The following is a 20,061-nucleotide window of genomic DNA, read 5'->3' on the forward strand; positions in this document are numbered from 1 at the left end:
GATAAGAAAACTAAGTTCTAGAGAGGAGCCAGCCAACAACAGAGCAACCTGGCTGTACCTCTCTGTCAAACCACTCTGTGAAGGACAAGTACAGCATCAGGGTGACAGAACCGTGTGGACCGGGAGCCTCAGTGGATAGTATGGCATGGGGAATCCCTTAACCCCTCACTGCCTCAGTTTGCTCATCTATAGACTGGGGATGATGCCAACTACCTAACAGTTGCTACATATATTAAAAGAAATGATGTTTGTAAAACACTTCTTACAGTGTCTGGAACACAAATGCCAGTGAATGATACATTATCATACACACACGATGGCTGTGATGGGGAAATCACTAGAGTCACTTAATCTTGTCAATTATCTTCTGCCTGAAAACTCTGCTCCACCCCTCCCTAGTCACCCAGTCAAGCCAGCTTATTCTCTGCGGAGGTGGCCCTGGCTTACATACTCTCCATTCAATGACTCTCCTTTTCTTGACAGAGGATTTGAGATGGGATCTCAAGTAGCCTAGGCTAACCATCAATTTGCTATCTTGCTGTGGGTGACCTTGAACTTCCGTTCTTCCTGCCTACACCTCCCAGATTCTGAGAGCTGAGGTCCAGCACCTTCCCCAAACTGAAATGAGAAAGCACAGATAAAACATGTGCACTTTTAGGGGGTGAAGATGTGTGCTCTTTTGCCAGCCATGCTTGGTACTTCGGCCTGAGGCGAGGTATCAGCTGCTCTCTGTTTGTGGCCTTGGCAGCAGCCTCAGTACTAAGTGGACAGTGGACTAAGCTTTGCAGACAGCAGGTAATGAGCAGCAGGAGGGAGCAAAAGCACCCAGCATAGTGGCGCACACCTTTAATCCCAATGCTCAGGAGGCAGAGGCAGGCAGATCTCGGAGTTCGAGGCCAGCCTGGTCTACAAAGTGAGTTCCAGGACAGCCAGGGCTACACAGAGAAACTCTGTCTCAAAAAAAGAAAGAAAGAAAAAGAAAAAAAGGAGAGAGAGGGGAGAGAGAGAGAGAGAGAGAGAGAGAGAGAGAGAGAGAGAAGGGAGGGAGGGAGGGAGGGAGGGAGGAAGGAAGGAAGGAAGGAAGGAAGGAAGGAAGGAAGGAAGGGACAGGACAGGGGGAAGGAAGGAAGAAAAAGAAAAAAGGGAGAAAGAGAGAGAGAAAGAAAGAAGCATAAGCAACTCTCTAGGTCCTTCAGTGTCAGCACTGACCTTTTTTAGGCTAGATAGCAAAGTGAGTTCTAGAAGACAGAGGCTGTGTTTTATTTCTGGGGAGCCTGTTTCCTATGGTCGGAGGATCACTTCCTGTATCTCTATGGAGGACAACAGCCAGAGGTCCATCTAGCTCTGCCTCTTGGCGCAACAGAAGCGGCATCCCCTTGGCAGGCAGAGATCAGCGCATTTGCTGAAGTCCAAGGGGTGGTTTTGCTGGCTGTCTTAATGATAGGCGGCTCCACTCAAATTCACTGGGCAGAGTCTGCATTCTAGTTGCACAGTGCCTCGGGACACAGAGCCAAACAAGAGACAGTTGTTCGTGTTACAAACAGCTTTTGCACTATCTTCAGATGCCCGCTGGACGTTTGTGTTGGCAAATAGCTTGTCTTTAATTTCCAAATTTACACCCCAATTCCATGTTGCATGCAAACACAAACTCTCTTCTGCCCTTCCCTCCATCCCTTTCCTCCTTCCCCTCTTTCGCAGAGACTTATGAAGGCTAGCAAGGCTGGCTTCAAACTCCACCTACACCTGAGATTGACCCTAACTCGTGATCCCCCTGGCTACACCTCCTACATGCTGGGATTACAGGTGTGCATCACCATGCCCAGCTCTTTTCACAGTTTGTGTGAGTGTATGTGTGTGCGCGTGTGCATGTGTGCATGGGTACACATCAGACATCTTCCTCAATCACTCTCTACCTTACCTTTTGAGGCAGAGTCTCTCACTGAACCCATCATTTGCCAATTGGCTTGACTAATGGGGCAGAAAGCTCTGTTCTATGTGTTACATTACATATGAGGGCAACCATGCCCAGATTTTTTACAAGAGTTCTGGGGATCTGAACTCGGGTCCTCATGCTTATTCAGTAGTCAGTACACTGACCAGATCTATCTTTCTGGTCCTTTTGCACACCTAACATGTGCTTTCCCTGGTTAGGCTGCTTTCTGTATTTCTATTTTGTTTTTCTGAGACATGATTTTTCTGCATATCTGTATATCCCTGGATGTCCTGGAACTCTCTCTTTCTCTCTCTCTCTCTCTCTCTCTCTCTCTCTCTCTCTCTCTCTCTCTCTGTGTGTGTGTGTGTGTGTGTGTGTGTGTGTGTGTGTGTGTGTGTAGACCAGGCTAGCCTCAAACTCACAGGGATTCACCTGCCTCTGCCTCCCGAGTGCTTGGATTAAAGGCATGTGCTGCCACCGCCCGGCCTGTTTTTTCTTTTTGTTGGTGGTATACATCCAACACAGCTTCACAGAAGCCAAACAGATGCTTTACCACTAAACTACACTCTCTGGCCCAATTTCCTTTATAATTGAAAAAACTTTTTTTTGAGACTTGAACACATTCTGTAGCCTAAGCTGATTTTGAACTCACTCAAAAGCTTGCCTCAAACTGGAGATGATCCCCCTATCCAGCCTCCTGAGAGCTTGGATTGCATATGTGCACACACATGATGCCCAGTTCCATGTTGATGAGGACATTTTTGTTTTATTTCCTGGAGCTTCACCAGATCTTAAGTTTTTGAAAACCATGGCTTTAGAACCTTCGATGGATGGATGGTTTCAAGCCCTGTCTGCATATGTGCCTATCACGCTCAGAGAGGTCTAAGCATACTGCCATCTCATTAATCCTTGGAGGAGTGTGCCCAAGGATTCACTTGCTGAAAGCAAATTGTTTTAATTATAAATTTCTAGGCTTCCTCCTTTTTATTAAAATTATAGAATTTTATTAATTTTTATTTGTTTTTCTAGACAGGGTCTCTCTGAGCAGCTCTGGCTGTCTTGGAACTCACTCTGTAGACCAGACTGGACTCGAACTCACAGAGTTCTGCCTGCCTCTGCTTCTCAAGTGCTGGAACTAAAGGCATGTGCCACCACTGCCAGGCAAATTTTATTAATTTTTTTAATTTGGGGTCTCTCTATGCTGCCTGGTTGGTCTGGAACTTACTGTGTAAACTAGGCTGACTTAACTCACAGAGATCTATCTGCCTCTGCTTCCCAAGTGCTGAGATTACAGAGGTGAGTCATCATGCCTGGAAATTTTTTTAATTTATAACAATTTCATTTTTGTTTGTTTGTTTGGTTTTTTTTGTTGTTGTTGTTGTTTTTGTTTGTTTGGTTTTTTTTTTTGAGCTGAGGATTGAACCCAGGGCCTTGCGCTTGCTAGGCAAGCGCTCTACCACTGAGCTAAATCCCCAACCCAACACTTTCATTTTAATGGTGGGTCTGATGAGGAAGCAATTTGGAAAGAAGAGTGAATGGGTACGGAGCTTGGCTCCAGTTTCTAGTTTTTCCTCTACCAGACTCTTGGTGTGTGTGTGATTCTGTAATCCTTGGGTCTCAGCACGTTTGTCACGGCCATTCACCCAAACTCTATTTCCAGTATAGCACTACCAGGCTCTTTCTCTGTTTTCCAATTGCTTTGCTGCCTTGGAGCTAGGAAGGCTATTATGTAATGGTATCCTGTAACCCAAGTCTGCTTCATAGAAGTGTCAAACTATGGGTTAGTGGCTCCTCTTCTCCCTTTTATTCCTGGTGCTGGGAATTGAACTCAGAGCCTTGCGCATACTAGGTAAGCACTCTACCACTGAGCTACAGCTCTAGCCCTCCTTTTACTTCATTTTTTGAGACAGGATCTTGCTAAGCTGTGTGGGCTAGTGTTGAACTCTCTGTGGCCCAGGGAGGCTTTACGTGTGCTATGCTTCTGCCTTAGTCTCTTGAGCAGCTGGATTATAGACCAGCTACTTCTTTCTTTTATCCACAACCCATCTTGGGTAATCCAGCTTCCATGCAGACGGACAGTTCTGGAATACTTTAGCATCCTCAGAGCAACCAGAGGACCTGCCATCCTTCATTCTCAGTCACCTGGGCCTTTCACAGGAGGCTCCGTGTTCCCTTCAGTGTGCTTAACCTCTCCCTAGGAGTTTTATCTGCTCGTGGGACTCAAACTTGGGGATTCACCCCTGGGATGTTGCTATACACAGCCCCCCCCCTCCTGCAAGACACAGACCATTTCTCCACATTGGAGTGGGAGTGCCTGTGGGCAGGGACCATGCTTCACTCCTTCCCCACTCCACAGCACCCTGCAGGCACAGGTTTGTAGAACTCAGCCAAACCCAGGCAGTTCTTCCTTTTCTCTTGAAGGAAGCTTAACTGGGTGCCCCGTGCAAGGAGCTTAGTCTGCTACCCACAGGCCCTTCCATGCCAGCTGTGGAGCCTGGTGTTACCACTCTGTGTCTCCCTCGTGGGCTTCCCCAGAGAAGATTCTCCAGTTCTCGGAGTCCCCAGAGACCTTTCCTTAGGCTGAATCTGGCTGATTTTAGAGAAGGTGCCTGCCCTGTGGAGCCAATTAATTAAATACTATAAGTCAGTGTGTGTCTTAGGAGCCACAGGCAAACTCAGTGCTATGCAGGGGCACAGCAGGGCAGTTGCTCTGTACAAGATGACAATGAAGTCAACAGAAGGATATAGATGAGCCATACATAGTATCAGTGGGCCCCAAATACTGCCGAGCGGGGACAGGAAACCCCAGGTCACTGACAACCAGCTTGGAGGACAAGATGAAGATACTCTTCAACTTGCTTTTGACTCTCCTGGTGGCTCCCAGAATTAGGGGGCTGAGTGTGGTGGTACACGATTGTAATCCTGGAACTTCAGAGATAAAGGCAGAAGGACTCAAGGCCAACCTTGGCTACATAGTCAATACGAGGCTAGCCTAGGCTACATGAGACCTTGTCTCAAACCAAACAGAATAGAAAACCTCCAAAACATTCAAGGCAGCCTCCATCCCTCTCAGAAGAGCCCCGTTTATCATTTAAGCCCCCCATGGGGTTCCTCTGTGTGCCACCACCATGCCCCATTTCTATGTTGCATCCCCCCACCTCTTGCCTCCTCAGCCCCCAAAATCTCTTCTCTACACTCTTTTTAAGTCAATACTTTCACCCCTTCATAATCCCCTTCCTTGAAAGGGGTTTCTGCTGTACAAATCTCATTTCCTTGACTCCCATTCAACTCTCAACAAGGGTTGCTTGGCATTTGCTCTCACCAAAGACTACACAGGCCACCGTCACTACCTGTCTCCCTGCTCAGTCTACCATCCCACTTTAAGACTTGGGGTCATCAGTATCTCTGCATGCTGTTCCCATCATCACAACCTCCTTCCCCCTGCCTCAGTGGGCTCTCCTCTACTCCCTTTTGCCGGCCCTTCTTAGACTCACTCACCTACAAGTACCCAGTCTTTGGCCCATCTCTGAGAACACCTCCTCCCTTCCTTGAGTGAATTCCTTCTCTTCATCCCATCCCTTCATGGAGCCTGAGCTTCAGTCCTGACCCATGTCCAGCTTGGGCTCCAGATCCAAACTTCTCACCACCTATGGAATACCTGTACCTCCCTATCCCCTGCCCTCCCTCCTCCACCCACCACAAGATGAAATGGCCCTGGCTCTGTCTTCTTGTCCTCAGATAGCAGTCTTACTAATGCACAGGAACCTTAAGGTCACATCTTATACCCTTCTCTTTTCTGGTCCATGTCCAACATGCTGCCCTAACATCCCTGATCATATCTCAAATCTGGGACTGTTCACATCCAGGGATGTACTAGTCACAGAAAATGCTATGGTCTATGTGTTCAGGTTCTTGTGTAAAGGGCACACGCTCATGTCACCTTTGATCTCTACAGCTGCCCCATGTAAAGATATTCTCCCCACCTTTCAGATGAGGAGACTGAGCCATGTGGAGATAGAAGGTCATGCCCAAGGTCACACTATCATATAGCACGGAGCCAGGATTTGGGGCCAGGTGAAGTGACTCTGATGGTACAGGGAGCATCAGCATCCTTGCTCTCATTCCTGGCTGTAACTTACCCACCTGTCCATGACATCACCACCCACTTAACCTTTCCAGCATCCGTTCTCCAGCCATCCTCTTCCTCACCCCTGTGCCCTGTCAGTGCTCTGCTCTAAACTGACCTAGTTAGGTTTGAAATGCATGGCTAGCACACAGAGATCTCTTTTGTTTATTTGCTTTTTGAGACAAGGTATCTCTGTGTATCCACCCTGGCTGTTCTGGATCCCGCTCTATAGACCAGGCTGTCCTCGAACTCACAGAGATCCACCTGCCTCTGCCTCCCAAGTGCTAGGATTAAAGGCATGAGCCACCACTGCCTAGCCAGAGGTCTTCTTAAATTGGCCCAACCCACAGCTCCTGTTTCATGGTCTGCCAATTCATCCCCAAGACTCTCCAGTTCCCCCAAATCGAGCCCCTTCGCTGCATGAAGTCTTCGTATTCACTGTCCTCGACGCCTGGGACACTCTCAACACTTTCTGTCAGATAGAGTCCCACTGTTCCTTAGCCACCCACTTCCAGGGCCCTCAGTTCAGCACCCTCATTCCTCACAGAATCCTCTGCTCAGACTGTGATTTCTCTTCTTACAAGGGGCACCTTCTGTCTCACTATAAGAACAGCTAATATCCAGAGAATCAACAGAGGGTGACGATGTGCCTTGCTGGGTCTTCCTGTCATCGCCCCAACATTAAAAAGGATTTTTTTTTTCACCACATAGCTCAAGATTGAAAAGTCTAGAAAAGCTTTCTAGAATCTACTGTCCCTTACATTCTACAGCTCAGGCGGACTCTTGACTCCAGTCCTTTTATAAGAAAATAAATAATGCCAGCTGAGGTAGCACACTCAGATGTCAGAGGCAGGAGTCAAAGTTTCAAGGTCATCGCCGGCTACATAGTGAGCTTGAGGGTAGCCTGAGCCACTTGAGACCCTGTCTCAAACAGACAAAAAGTGGAAGCCTGAGTCCAAGTCATTAGTGGTTCCTTCACACACAGACTCTAAGAATCTTGGAGATCATCATATCCAAACCTCTTCGTTTTGTTCATGAGGAAACAGGCCCAGAAGGGAGAGAGGCATGTGAAAGGCCAGCAGCTAACACAGGGCAGGCAACACTGGAGGCCAGGATTTGGCTCCATCCAGGCATATGGTCTCTGCCTGCTATCTCTTAACCCCGTTGTACCTGCTCTGGGACGAAGAAACACCTCTACTCCTGGGTCCTCTGCCTGCACACAACTGTCTCCTAAAGGTCACTTGGCTCAGCGTGGCCACACTTCGCGCACAGTGGGTGAGTCAACACCCCTGGCTCACGTAACCTCAGAACTGCAGTTCGTTCATCCAGCACCAGGCTGCAATTCCTGGTTGCACCAGCTAGCCTGGGACTTTGCAGAGGGGCTACACTGAGGGCAGCAGACTCTTTCACTCTGGGGAGTCTGACAACAGCTTCTTTGTGTCTAAGCACAAGCTTGCTTTCCTCATGTCCTGTCCCCACTCCCTCGGCCTCCCGTTTAGTCATAATGAGGTCATATGCAGTCTCTGCTCCCAGGCCTCTCCCCAAGGATGGTGTATATAGATGGAGAGATGCAGAGGAGGATTCAGCAAAGCAACCAAGGGAAAATAAGCTCTGGAATCAGAGGCGTGGGTTCAACTCCTGGCCCAGCCAGTTGACCAACTGCATGACCTTGGTCAAATTGCTTAATCTCTCAAATCCTTGCTGAAAAAGGTGGGGCTGCCGGGCAGTTTCTTCACCTATATAGTCAGGATAGCAACACATAATTATCTCCGGGACCATGGTAGGAATGATATGAGATAAGGAGCCTACAGCATTGGTGGTCAGTGACTGGGGGCTGCCTTCCCTTGATGTGAAGTACAGAGGAAGTAGAAATGACTGCCAGGCAGGGCCTGAGGTGGGATAAAGCTCTTAGCATGTGGATATTGAGGTCTGATGGCCTTGGAGGGACAGAGGCAGAGAAGAGGAGCCTTGAGAGGCTGTGAATATGCTTATGAGCAAAGCCCCAGGGTAATGTGTGATGCCTAGACTGCATGCCTCTCCCTCCAACCCCCTCCCCAGATGAAAACTGGGTTCCATCTGTTCTTGTCGGTGGTAAGAACCCAGAGGCCAAAGAGCAGCAAGACTGCACCGAAAGATGTACAAAGGGCCAGGGCCTCCATGTGGACACTGAGGCTGCCCAGCACCAGGACTTCTCAAGCTGCATCACACAGGTGTCCAAACACACTGCCTGGCATTTGGCATGGCCACCTTTCGGTGTGAGTTCACCTCCTTGACTACTTACCAAAGCCTGGTGGTAGTGAGAAGTAGGCCCAGGCTGAGGGTCATGACACCTCAACCTTCTCAATATTCCTTCAGAGTTACAAAATCCTTGGATGTCCATTGAATTTTCCTGGTTGAATCCCCCCTGCCCCTCACACCACCTTTTTACTTTATTTTATTTTTTAAATTTAAGGTTAGAGAGAGTTAGTTGAGACAGGGTCTAACTCTGCACCGCAAACTGGGCTCAAACTCATTAACAATCCTCCTGCCTCCCACAGTACTGACTGTACCAGATGAGGACTCCCATGTCTGCCTGGCTGGAACTTGCTCTCAGATAAGAATCTGTCTCCATCTAACGACATTGAGCAAGAAGCTAATTTTGTAGTCTTCCTGTCTAGTTATTCCAGAATTTATTATACTGCATAGGCTGGGAGTCCTTCCTCGTAGCTAACCCAGATCTCTCTTCAATGGGACCTATGTCCCTTAGTCTCCAGGGCAGAGGGAGAACAGTTAGTTTTCATTTGTTGGCAAAATTCTCAGCCTTCCTCATGAACGAAAGTAGATCACTTGCCTGCCTGAGAGGTTTTGGTTTAGGACTCTAGATCATCCTCTTTTTAATCATAAAGGACTCTTCTAGAATGAATAGCCTTTTTAGGAAATGTTAGTAGTAACTTTGGATTCCCTCTTCAGATAAGAGAACACAAGAATTATGCAATTTGTGTATCACACATTTAACCCAGCTCCTTCCCAAATTCCCACCCAAGCCTGGACTGGGGGTTATCAGAGTATAGGGAAGGAGCCTGGTGATCACCTGAGAGCACACACACACACACACACACACACACACACACAGACCCACATGCACTTTAAGTTAACCAGCTGGAGGCTGGCAGAAACAGGAGCAAACACCCAGGCTTCCTGGCCTTACCTCTACCCTTAGTCTCACCCTCTGACTTCCCATCATGGTCAGCAGCCCAGCCTTCTGCTCCTCAACACACCCTGCCTTCCGTTCCCTATCCCAAGCTTCCTATCAGCTCTTCACCTAGAGGTACATGTCAACTCAACTTTCTCTCTAGCCATTCCCACAGATTTCCCTGCTATCTTCAACTCCACATGGCTCTGTGCAAAGCCCTTCCAAATTAAGACTAACTTCACCAACTTTGGGTGCCTTCCAAAGCCCCTAAGCTAGCACCTCCATTTCCCAAGCCTGGTTCCACACTCCTGTTTTGAGACAGCTGAGCTTGCTATGTAGCAAAGGATGACCTTGAATATCTGATTTTCCTTTGTCCTTCTCCGAAGTGTGAGGATTTCAGGCATGTGCCATTGTGCCCAGTTTCCTGGATACTATGGATAGAACCAAAGGCTTCCTGCATGTTAGGCAAGCACTTACCCCACCCCACTGCCAGCTCCTTCCACAGCCCCCAAGTACTCATGTCTGAATGCGCCTTTCCCTGCTGTGGCCTCTATCATCTTGCTTTCAGTCAAGAGTTTCTTCTGGTTAACTTTAAGTGCATGTGCGTCTGCATTTGTGTGTGTGTGTGTGTGTGTGTGTGTGTGTGTGTGTGTGTGTGTGTGTGTGTAGGGTCTCAGATGATCACCACTTCGTTCCTTGGGGCTTGGTAACATCCTCTCCATCATCAAACAGTCCACATCATAGATCCACTGAGGCTCAGTCAAGAGCAGATGTTCTGCAGGGAGTTATCACAACTACAGTCAATGTGATTCATCCAAATGCTGCCCCACTGATCAGAGCTTCCTAGAAGGGAGACTGGAACTCTGGCTCGTGGTGGTGGCAAGGAGGATGGACTTGGGGTCCTTTCATCCTGAAAGCTAGATGACTGAGAAAAACCACCAACAAATGTTATATTTGTCTGACACCCCCAGAGTTTCCAGGATGAATGTCTTCTGACCCAAGTTCTTACCTGTCTGTTGAAATCGAGGCCATTTCGGTCATTTCCTGGAAAGAGATAACAGATACAATGTAGTATTAGTCCCCAGTGCAATCAGGAGAGCAACAGAAGGAAAAGGGATGCTGGGACGGAGAGCTGACTTGCCTACAGCCATCTTCCTGTCCATCCTGTGTTCTGGAAACATAAGCAGGAAGTCTCCTCCAGAGGAATTAGCAGCCAGGGAAAGAGTCACCTTGGAAGGCGTGGAGGGCTGACTTGCCCAGGGTCACACAGCAAGATAATCCCTAGGGATAGGTGCTTTATCAAACCAACCAGAGTGCTGGATCTATCACATAAAGCCTATCCCCCAGATGTTCTGTCCTTTACTGATAAGCAAGAGGAGGCTGATCAGCAGCAGTAAAGTCATTGTCCTAAGGCAATTGACACTACCAGCCCTGCCCTCTGGGCATTATGATTCCTAAATCCTGTCTGGTATACAGCTACCTGTCTTTGTTTGTTTGTTTGTTTGTTTGTTTGTTGTTTTCCGAGACAGGGTTTCTCCATGTAGCTTTGGCGCCTGTCCTGGATCTCGCTCTGTAGCCCAGGCTGGTCTCTAACTCACAGAGATCCGCCTGCCTCTGCCTCCCGAGTGCTGGGATTAAAGGCGTGCCCCACCACCGCCCGGCAGGTTTCTGTTTTATCCCGCCAACCCCTCCCTGCTTTGTTCACTTGTATTTCTTGTTTTGTTTTTTCCATCTTGTTTCCTTTCATGTTGTTGTTGTTTTAAAATGGTCAAGTGTGACTGGGAGCAGTGACCCATCCACGCCTTTAATCCCAGTGTTCAGGAGGCAGAGACATTGGGGTCTGTGAGTTCAAGGCCAACCTAGTCTACAGAAGGAGTTCCAGGACAGCTGGGGCTACCCAGAGAAATACTGTCTCCAAAAAAAAAACAATAAAAAAAAAAAAAAAAGGTGGTCACATATAGTCCAGGCCTGTCTCTTCCCTGAGGATGACTTTGAACTCCTGATCCTCCTCCCTCCACCTCCTAACTGCTGGGATTACAGGTGTGTGCCGCCACATCTAGCCTTTCTCTTTCTTGACAAATGTTACACTGCAAAAGTAAACACATGCTTCACAGAAAAGCTGCTTGGTGCAAAAGCCTAAAATGGCAGGAAGACCACGATTAACATTGGGGGTATTTTGTAGTATCCCTCCCTCTTTTTTTCCAAACTTTTTTTTTTAGATTTATTTATTTTTATGTGCATTGATGTTTGGCATATATGTACGTCTGTGTGAGGGTGTTGGATCCCCTGGAACTAGAGTTACAGACAGGTGTGAGCTGCCATTGTGAGTGCTGGGAATTGAACTGATGCTCTTAGCCGATGAGCCACCTCTCCAGTCCCACCCTGCCCTCTTTTTTGAGGCACAGTCTCATGTAGCCTCAGTTGTCCTTGGTATGTAGCTGAGGATGACACTGAACTCCTGATCCTCCTGCCCAGGATTCCAGTTTACACTATGCTGTGAATGGAACCCAGGCCTTTGTACATGCTAATCAATCACCCTATCAACTGGGCCATATCTTCGGCCCATTGTATAACCTTTCTTTCTAGATTTTCTTTGTGGATGTTTATCATCTGTCTAGACTCGTACCCTTTTTCCAGAGAGTATCGTAAATGTGCTACCCATGGCTATTAGAACTATGACTACGTCTCCTTTGCTTGCAAACTTCATTTAATGGCTATACAACATACCATAATTTGCTTAAATATATACTTATTGCTAGATAAACTGCTTCCATTCTTTTGTTTTGGTGTTTTGTTTTGTTGGTTTTTTGAGACAGTTTTCTCTGTGTAGCCCTGGCTGTCCTGGAACTCAGTCTGTAAACCAGGCTGTCCTTGAATTCAGAGTATTCAAAGAGTCCCAGAATTCAAAGTACTGGGACTAAAGGCATGCATCACCACCACCCGGCCTGTAGTTATATTCAGCTCTCTCTCAATGGGAGAAGCTGCAATACAACCTTCCTTTGGGCCCTGTGGACTACTGACTCCTTTAGTACAGGGAAGATTTGTTGATCACTCCATTGTACATTCAGCCAACCAAATGGTTCAGTGGGTGTAAGCACCTGTGCTAAGCCTGATCATAATCTGAGTTCATCCTTGGGACCGACATGATAGAAGGAGAAGACCAGCTCCTGTACGCTGTCTTCTGAGGGACTGGAGAGATAGTACGGCTGTTAAAAACACGTGCTGCTTGCTCTTCCAGAGGATCCAAGTTCCGTTCCCAGCACCCACATTGGACAGCTCAGCTTGCCAATCATTCCAGCTCCAGGGAGTCCAGACACCCATTTCTGGCCAATGCCAGCAACACACATACATGCATGCATACATACATACATACATACATACATACATACATACATACATACATACATACACACACACACACACACACACACACACACACACACACACACACAAATCTTTTTTAAAAAATGATGCCCCTGATCTCCACAAAGTGTCCCCTGATCTCCACAAAGTGCCCGTGGCACATGCACACCCTCGTGAATGAAGAAATAAATGTTAAAGCCTTTTAAAAAGCTCTGTTCATTTACAGCCTAGCACTGGACTTAGAATATAACAGAATCTCAGTGTACTGATGAAATTCACTAACAAGTTCACGGTTACAGCTGAGCATGGCATCTAACCCTCCCCTCCCCTCCTTTCTGCAGACCTTTTGTACTTAGTTTTCTGTGGCTTTCTCTCTCCCTCCCAGGCCCCCTGAGTCCTGCTCAGAACCTTCAAATGGGTCCATATGTTACCATGCCCCTGACAGGGTAACCCTGCACAGCCTCAGCCCTTGGGAACGCAGAACCCTCTGGTCATAAGACACACACAGTTCAAGTTCCCATTCACCTGAGTGGTTTCCTATAAATTTCTTGAGAACTTAACACAAATCAGAGGCTTGAGAAGTGCCTGAGATGCGGCTGGATGTAACCCAAGTGACTTCCCCAGCACCTTAATGTATGCTCCTCTGGGACTCGGGGCCAGCACCTTCTGCACACTTGTCAACCCTCTCTGAGGGTTCCTGAGCTAGCAGGACAAAGTGGAGAAGACAGGGCTGAGGACTCAGAGAGAAGGAGGAATAGGAAGAGGTACAAGGTCGCTCGCAGCAGAAGACTATGCTAAGAGCATCTAGGACCATAAATAAATACACAGGAGAGCTAAGTTAGAAGAGCCACGCACTAACCACTGTGCTTGTGGTGTAAACTAAAGAGAGAGTTACTTTTTTTTTTTTCCTGGCTTTTTGAGACAGGGTCTTTCTGTGTAGTCCTAGTATCCTGGAACTCACTCTGTAGACCAGGGTGGCCTTGAACTCACAGAGATCTACTTGCTTCTGCCTCCCAAAGAGTGCTAAGACTAAAGGCATGCACCACCACAGCCAGGCATGTTACTTTTGTTTAAAAAAAAAAAAGGTTGACCTAAAAATTTTTTGTTTTAGATTTGACAAAAGAGCAGGAGAGATGGCTCAGAGATTAGGAGTAATTGCTGCTTTTTCTATTCCCAGCACCAATATGGTAGCTCACAACAATCCTTAACCTCTAGGTACTTTTTGTTTGGTTGGTTGGTTTTTTGTTTGTTTGTTTTTGTGGAGCTGAGGATCGAACCCAGGGTCTTGCACTTTACCACTGAACTAAATCCCCAACCCCCTAGGTACTTATATGGTATACATTCATACACATAAAATTTTTAAAAAAATAGAAGAGAAGGAAGAAGAAAAAGATGATGATGATGATGATGATGATGATGATGATGATTTGGCAAAGAGAGACCATGAGGTAGCTCATTAGGTAAAGAAAGGTACCTGCTGCCAAGCCCAATGCCCAGAGTTAGACACATGTGCACCTACACATATACTCACATACACAAATAAGGATTTGGCAAAAGGGCAAACTTGTCAATCCAACAAGTATTAATGAACATGCTGCAAGTGCCAGGCACTAATCTGGGCACAGAATATCATGATAAAGAGGCAAATGTCTCTGGCCTTGTGTTGGGATCTCTGGCTAGGTCCCCTGTCTCCAGGGCTGATTGAACAGCTGTTTGGGAGGTCCTGGGGCCAGTCTGGGTCGCCCTGGGGACTGGGCTCCTGGTCCTGATGATCTAGTTGAGAAGTTGATGTGGCTAACTAAGCCTGTAGCCACTTAGTAAGGGCTCAGGTGCTCAGAGTGAGTCCAGTTTGGTCTCTTAGGAGACAAGGCTTTCTGCCTGGCTTCCAGTCTCAGAGAAGGTGCTGGGGACATGCGAAAGTCTAGGCTGGAACAAGATGCTGTGGCTCAATAGAGGCATGAGGTTCGCGCCTGATGTGGCCCACCTCTCCAGATCTGGATGAGGAAGCTGCCTCCTCCTTCGCTTTTCACCTGCCGAAGTCCCTCCCAGATTCCCCTGGGCTTGTCTGACCTGGCAGCTCTCCCCTCCCAGTCTCCAAGAAGGCCTGGGAAGTAGCACCTGTGAACTTCAGACTGTGACCTGGTTCACTGGGACTCGACTGCTGCCCCAGTGCTCCAGATTAGGGTGACTGGTAAGTTATTCCTGGCTCCCTTTCACAGAGAAGAGAAGGGAGGTGGTGACAGTGATGTGCTAAGTACTGGCCCATGGTCACCAAACTCTTCCCAGGATGCTGTCCATCCCTCCAAGGTGTGGGGCACAGCACGCAGCATTCTTGGAAGGAATCCCAGACTTGTCATCAAAGGGCTGTAGTCCAGGCCCCAAGCTGTGTGAATTCCTTGGCCAAAACAGGGACCAGCCTGAAGCCTCAGGTTTCGAGATGTTAAACAAGGACGTACATCATCTCACCCTTCCCAGGAACACAGAGGCCTGAGTGAGATAAAGCTGGAGACTACACGGTTTCCTTTGGGAAGTCCTGGTATGTCCTAGGCCATCTCTCCCCATGAGTGGTACCTGTGTTAGAGACGTTGCCCATGCTGACTGGAACACCCTTCTCTACCTAGAAAGTATCTGATGATCATCCTTCAGCCCCCATCAAGTGTCACATCCTCCCGCATCTCCTTGACTTTCATTTACATTTCTTATGGTACATGCCATAGTGTTCATCATAATTTTCTTCATTTTCATTTGGTTTTTCTTTTTGTTTGGGGTGGGGACGGGACAAGATTTCATGTATCCCAGGGTGGCCTTGAATTTGGTATATAGCCAAAGGTGATCTTGAACTTCTGATCTTCCTACCTCCACCTCCCTAGAGGATTACCGCCTTGCACTACCGTGCCTGGTTTATACAGGGCTGGGAATGGAACCCATGGCTTCCGCATGCTAGGCAAGCACTCTACTAAATGAGCTACAACCTCAACCCTGTTTACTTATTTTTTTGAGGCAGAGTCTTACTATATAGTCCAGGCTGTCCTTAAACTCACGACCCTCCTGTCTCCTGAGTGCTAGGATTACAGGTGTATACCACCATGTCTGACGGTACTAAAGTTTTTAGAGCCAATGGTCTATGCTTTAGTCTCCCTCATGAATGCATGAGCTCCTGGAGTCCAGGTTTATTATAATCTTCAACTCTGGACCCTGAGTGCTTAACACAGAACCTGGCATGTGGCATGCGCTGAATGACTGTCTTAACTAATCTGAGTTACTGAGACTGTTGTTAAAACTAACCTATCCAGACAAAGCATCTCCAACGTCAGCACACCTCAGCCTCCTGAGCGTGCTTGCATGAGCACACACACACACACACACACACACACACACACACACACACACACACACACACTTCTGTTTCTAAGCCCCAGCTCCCTCTGGGAGCCTCTTCTGTCACAGGCAGCCACAAACATTCCTTTTCGAGTCTATACTGAAGTCCAACATCCAAAGAGAAAACCCCTTTCCACAGTCACACAGCCTCAGAGAACTCGGGTGAGGACAAGAGTTTGGATTCCTATACAATAAAATTGAAGTCTTGACCCAACAGATCTACTAAAGCCAGGGTTTGACACGACAGAAATGGCCATTAGACAGCAATAAACAGCTTGGGCAAGTAAACAGGGCGGACGCTGGTTGAACTCGGAAGTGACTCAAACAGAAGACAATACCAAAAACGGGTAACAAACAGCATTGGCATTAGGAAACATTGTGGCAGGCTCTAATAGAAGGCCCAAACAAGCAAGACAAATAGTAAACGGGAGAGAGAGTGGGGCATCTGCACAGTTTAAAAAAGTTAACAATATAACTCAAAGATGGGGAGGGGGACCAAACCATATATTTAGAAATGGTTTGGCTGGTATGTTTTATGTCACTCATTTCTGATTTGTTTTGTTTTGTTTTTTGAGACAGGGTTTCTCTGTGTAGCCCTGGTTGTCCTGGAACTCACTCTGTAAACCAAGCTGACCTTGGTAACATATTTTTAACACAGTCTCTCTCTCTTCTCTCTCCACCCCCCTCACCACCCCACCCCCCCCCCCCGTCGGGGGAATGACTCAGTGAGTGAAAGCACTTCCTGTATAAGCTTGTCAACCTGAGTTCAATCCCCTGAACCTAAAAAGCTGAATGTGAGGACGGCAAGCATCTGCAGTACCAGCACCCCCAGAGAGATGGAGACAGGAGAATTTCGGGAAGCTTGGGGGCCAGCTGGCCTGGAGTTCAAAGTGCAGAGGCAGAAACAACAGAGACTGCCTCAACAAGCGGAGGGTGAGAACCAACTCCGATTCCTCCCTCCCACTGCGGGCTGTGGGATGTGTGAGTCTTCCTTCCCCAATCCCATCGGTAATCAATCAGTCAATCATTTTTAAAACTAGTAAACCACAGGTTTATTCTAATTGGGAAATTGTTTTAACAAACTGGAAATCTGCTTTTCTATCCAGCGAGGACAGTTAGTGAAAGCAGTCAAACTGAACAGATACACCCCACTTTTACAATTGCTATCACAATGCAGATCCTGATACAGACTTTTGTCAACAGTCCTAACAGCCAGTGTCAAACTGGAGCCAAGAGTAGAAGTAATCACAACTGATACACCCGGCAATTAAAAACTCAAGTGGCATATTTTAAGATCCTTGACCACCAAAACCACCACAAGAATTAAAATGAAGGCTCAATTTGTTAAGTGTAATAATGATAATTGTGCTTGAAAAGGAAAATGCCTTTTACGCCTTAAAGATGCATACTCCCACACTTAGAGCTGAGAGTTACAGTGTCTGTAATTTACAAGAAAATATTCCAGCAACAGGAATGGCAGGAATTCAACAGCTGCTGAGGGTGAGTATTGAGTGCAGGGGGGCTGACTGGGTTAGCCTCTGCTTTTTGTGTTTTTGAAAGGATACACACACACACACACACACACACACACACACACACACAAGTTACAAAAGTGAAACTAAATAAAATAAGACAAAAACAAATGGCTGGAGTCGGTGACAAAATGCTTAGGAAAGTACTCTCCCGCTGAGTTACAGCCCCAGTTTTCCCTCCCTAGATATCTTGGCTAAATTTTTCTTGATGTGCTCATCTGGGGAATGGGTTATAGTCAGAATCTAACCAAGGAGCTTTCAGGAACTTCATCTGCTACAAACAGGGCATCTCTGGGAACAGATCAATAGGTCTAATACAAGTATTTCCAGGACACAGAATTGAGCCTCAATATAGGAAGTATAAAGTTTGTAGATCAGGATGGCCTCAACTTTGTGGCAATCCTCCTGCTTCTTCCCCCAAGTGCTGGTATTACAGGTGTGTGTCACCAAGCCTGGTTCAAAGCTGTGTGAAGAACTACTATTCCCATTTTTGATGACTGGGAAGATTTACCTACTAAAAAGCCCATTGTTCAGGCTTAGGGTTAAGCTGAAATAGACCATTGATTACTCCTTTGGGTTGTGTTTCATTATGACCACTACTTTGCTTAACAATATTTGTAAAGATGGGCCCAGGAACCCTGGCACACATGGTGGCTCACGCTTTAATCCTAGAACTCAAGAGGGAGAGGCAGGCAGGCCTCTGTGAGTTCAAGGTCAGCCTGGTCTACACAGTGAATTCCTTGACAGCCAGAGATACATAGTGAGATCCTGTCTCAAAGCCTGGAGGGGGTTTGGGGAGATGGCTCAGTGGGTAAAATCACAGCCACACAAACAACCTGAGTTCAGTCCCCAGAGCCATGTAAAAAGCTGATGCAGTGGTGTGCATCTGTACTCTAAGTACTCTTATGAATGAAAGGGGACAGAGATAAAAGAATCACTGAGAAACTATTAGGCTATTAGCCTGGTATATACTACATAGCAAAAACAAGGGAGACCTGGTCTCAGCCAGGTAGAAAGCAAGCAGTGATTCCTAAAAGCTGTCCTTTGACCTCCACATGCACCATGGCACACACATACATACCCCACACCACAATCAATACATTAAAAAAAAAGAGAGACAGTAATACTGTATTTTATACTTTATTGCATCATGATAAATCAGTATCAATTCGACTAAGCCCAGATGAATAAATAGCAATTATATCTTTAAGAAATACAGAGTATGGTGCTCAGTGGTTAAGAGCACTTGTTCCTCTTGTAGAAGAACCTAGGTTCTGTTTCCAGCTCCCACATGGTGGCTCACAACCATCCATGACTCCAGTTCTAGGATATCTGATGCCCTTTTCTGACTTCTGAGGTCACCAGGCATGTACATAGTATACATACACATACTAATATAAAGTAATCATAGACATAAAATAAATAAGTCTAAAAAAATATAGATAAGCCGGATGGTGGTGGCGCACGCCTTTAATCCCAGCATTTGGGATGCAGAGGCAGGAAGATCTCTGTGAGTTCGAGGCCAGCCTGGTCTACAGAGTGAGTTCCAGGACAGGCTCCAAACCCTGTCTTGAGAAACAAACAAACAAACAAGATACAGATAAGGTACCAGTGTGTTGGCTAAGTAGGTAAAGACCCTTGCCACAAAGCCTGAGACCTACGTTTAATCCCAGGATTTACATGGTGAAAGGAGAGAACCCACTCCTGTAAATTGACCTTTGACCTCCACACAGGTGTCAGAGCAAGCATCCCTTTCCCAAATAATCCAAAAAAAATTTTTTTAAACAATGAGTTTCTAAAAAGTAAAAGTAAATTAAAAATTAAAATAATAATAAAATACAGATGGGCCAGGTATGGTGATACAGGCCTATATACTTCCAGGACTTGAGAGGTAGATACATGAGGATCAGGAATTTAAGGTCATCCTCAGCTATGTAGCAAGTTTGAACCAGCTTGGGCTATATGGGACTATTTCAAACACACACACACACACACACACACACACACACACACACACACACAGAGAGAGACAGAGAGAGAGAGAGAGAGAGAGAGAGAGAGACAGAGACAGAGACAGAGACAGAGAGAGAGATGAGGTAATTCTTCAAATATTTTTCTCTTGTCCATATGACTAAAATTTTTTTAATTATTATTATTTTATGTGTACTGGTGTTTGGCCTGCAAGTCTGTGTGAGGGTGTTGGATCCACTAGAACTTGAGTTACAGACAGTTGTGAGCTGCCATGTGGGTGCTAGGAATTGAACCTGGGTCCTCTGGAAGAGCAGCAGAGCTCTTAACCACTGAGCCACCTCTCCAGCCCAGACTAAACTTTTTTTTGTAAGTAAAAGTTGAAAAAACGACTCAGTGAGGGACATCTAAAGCTGCTGCAGCATCTTAGACACAAGTGATGAAACCAGCTGCTCTTTTCTGTCCTTCCCAGAGTCTGGTGTGGAAGAGAGGCCAGCTTAGCCAGACCCAACCGAAGAGAACAAGGGTCTGTAGGGCTTCTGGGAAAGCAGGCCTCACCTTGGGGCAAAGGGGAATTCTGTTGAAATTA

The 20,061-nt window shown here is 46.8% G+C and overlaps 1 protein-coding gene across 2 annotated transcripts in view; it reads right to left on the reverse strand.

The window, feature by feature from the left end:
• The window catches only part of Pou2f3 (POU class 2 homeobox 3), an 85,263-nt gene that overhangs the window by 43,414 nt on the left and 21,788 nt on the right, over nt 1-20,061 (reverse strand). For both annotated transcript variants that reach the window (XM_036193860.1, XM_036193859.1), the window contains exon 3: nt 10,241-10,275. In XM_036193860.1, coding sequence (XP_036049753.1) covers nt 10,241-10,275 — 35 coding nt within the window. The remainder of the gene's footprint in view (nt 1-10,240; nt 10,276-20,061) is intronic.

Source organism: Onychomys torridus, chromosome 7 (assembly GCF_903995425.1).
Source record: "Onychomys torridus chromosome 7, mOncTor1.1, whole genome shotgun sequence".
Lineage (NCBI taxonomy): Eukaryota > Metazoa > Chordata > Mammalia > Rodentia > Cricetidae > Onychomys > Onychomys torridus.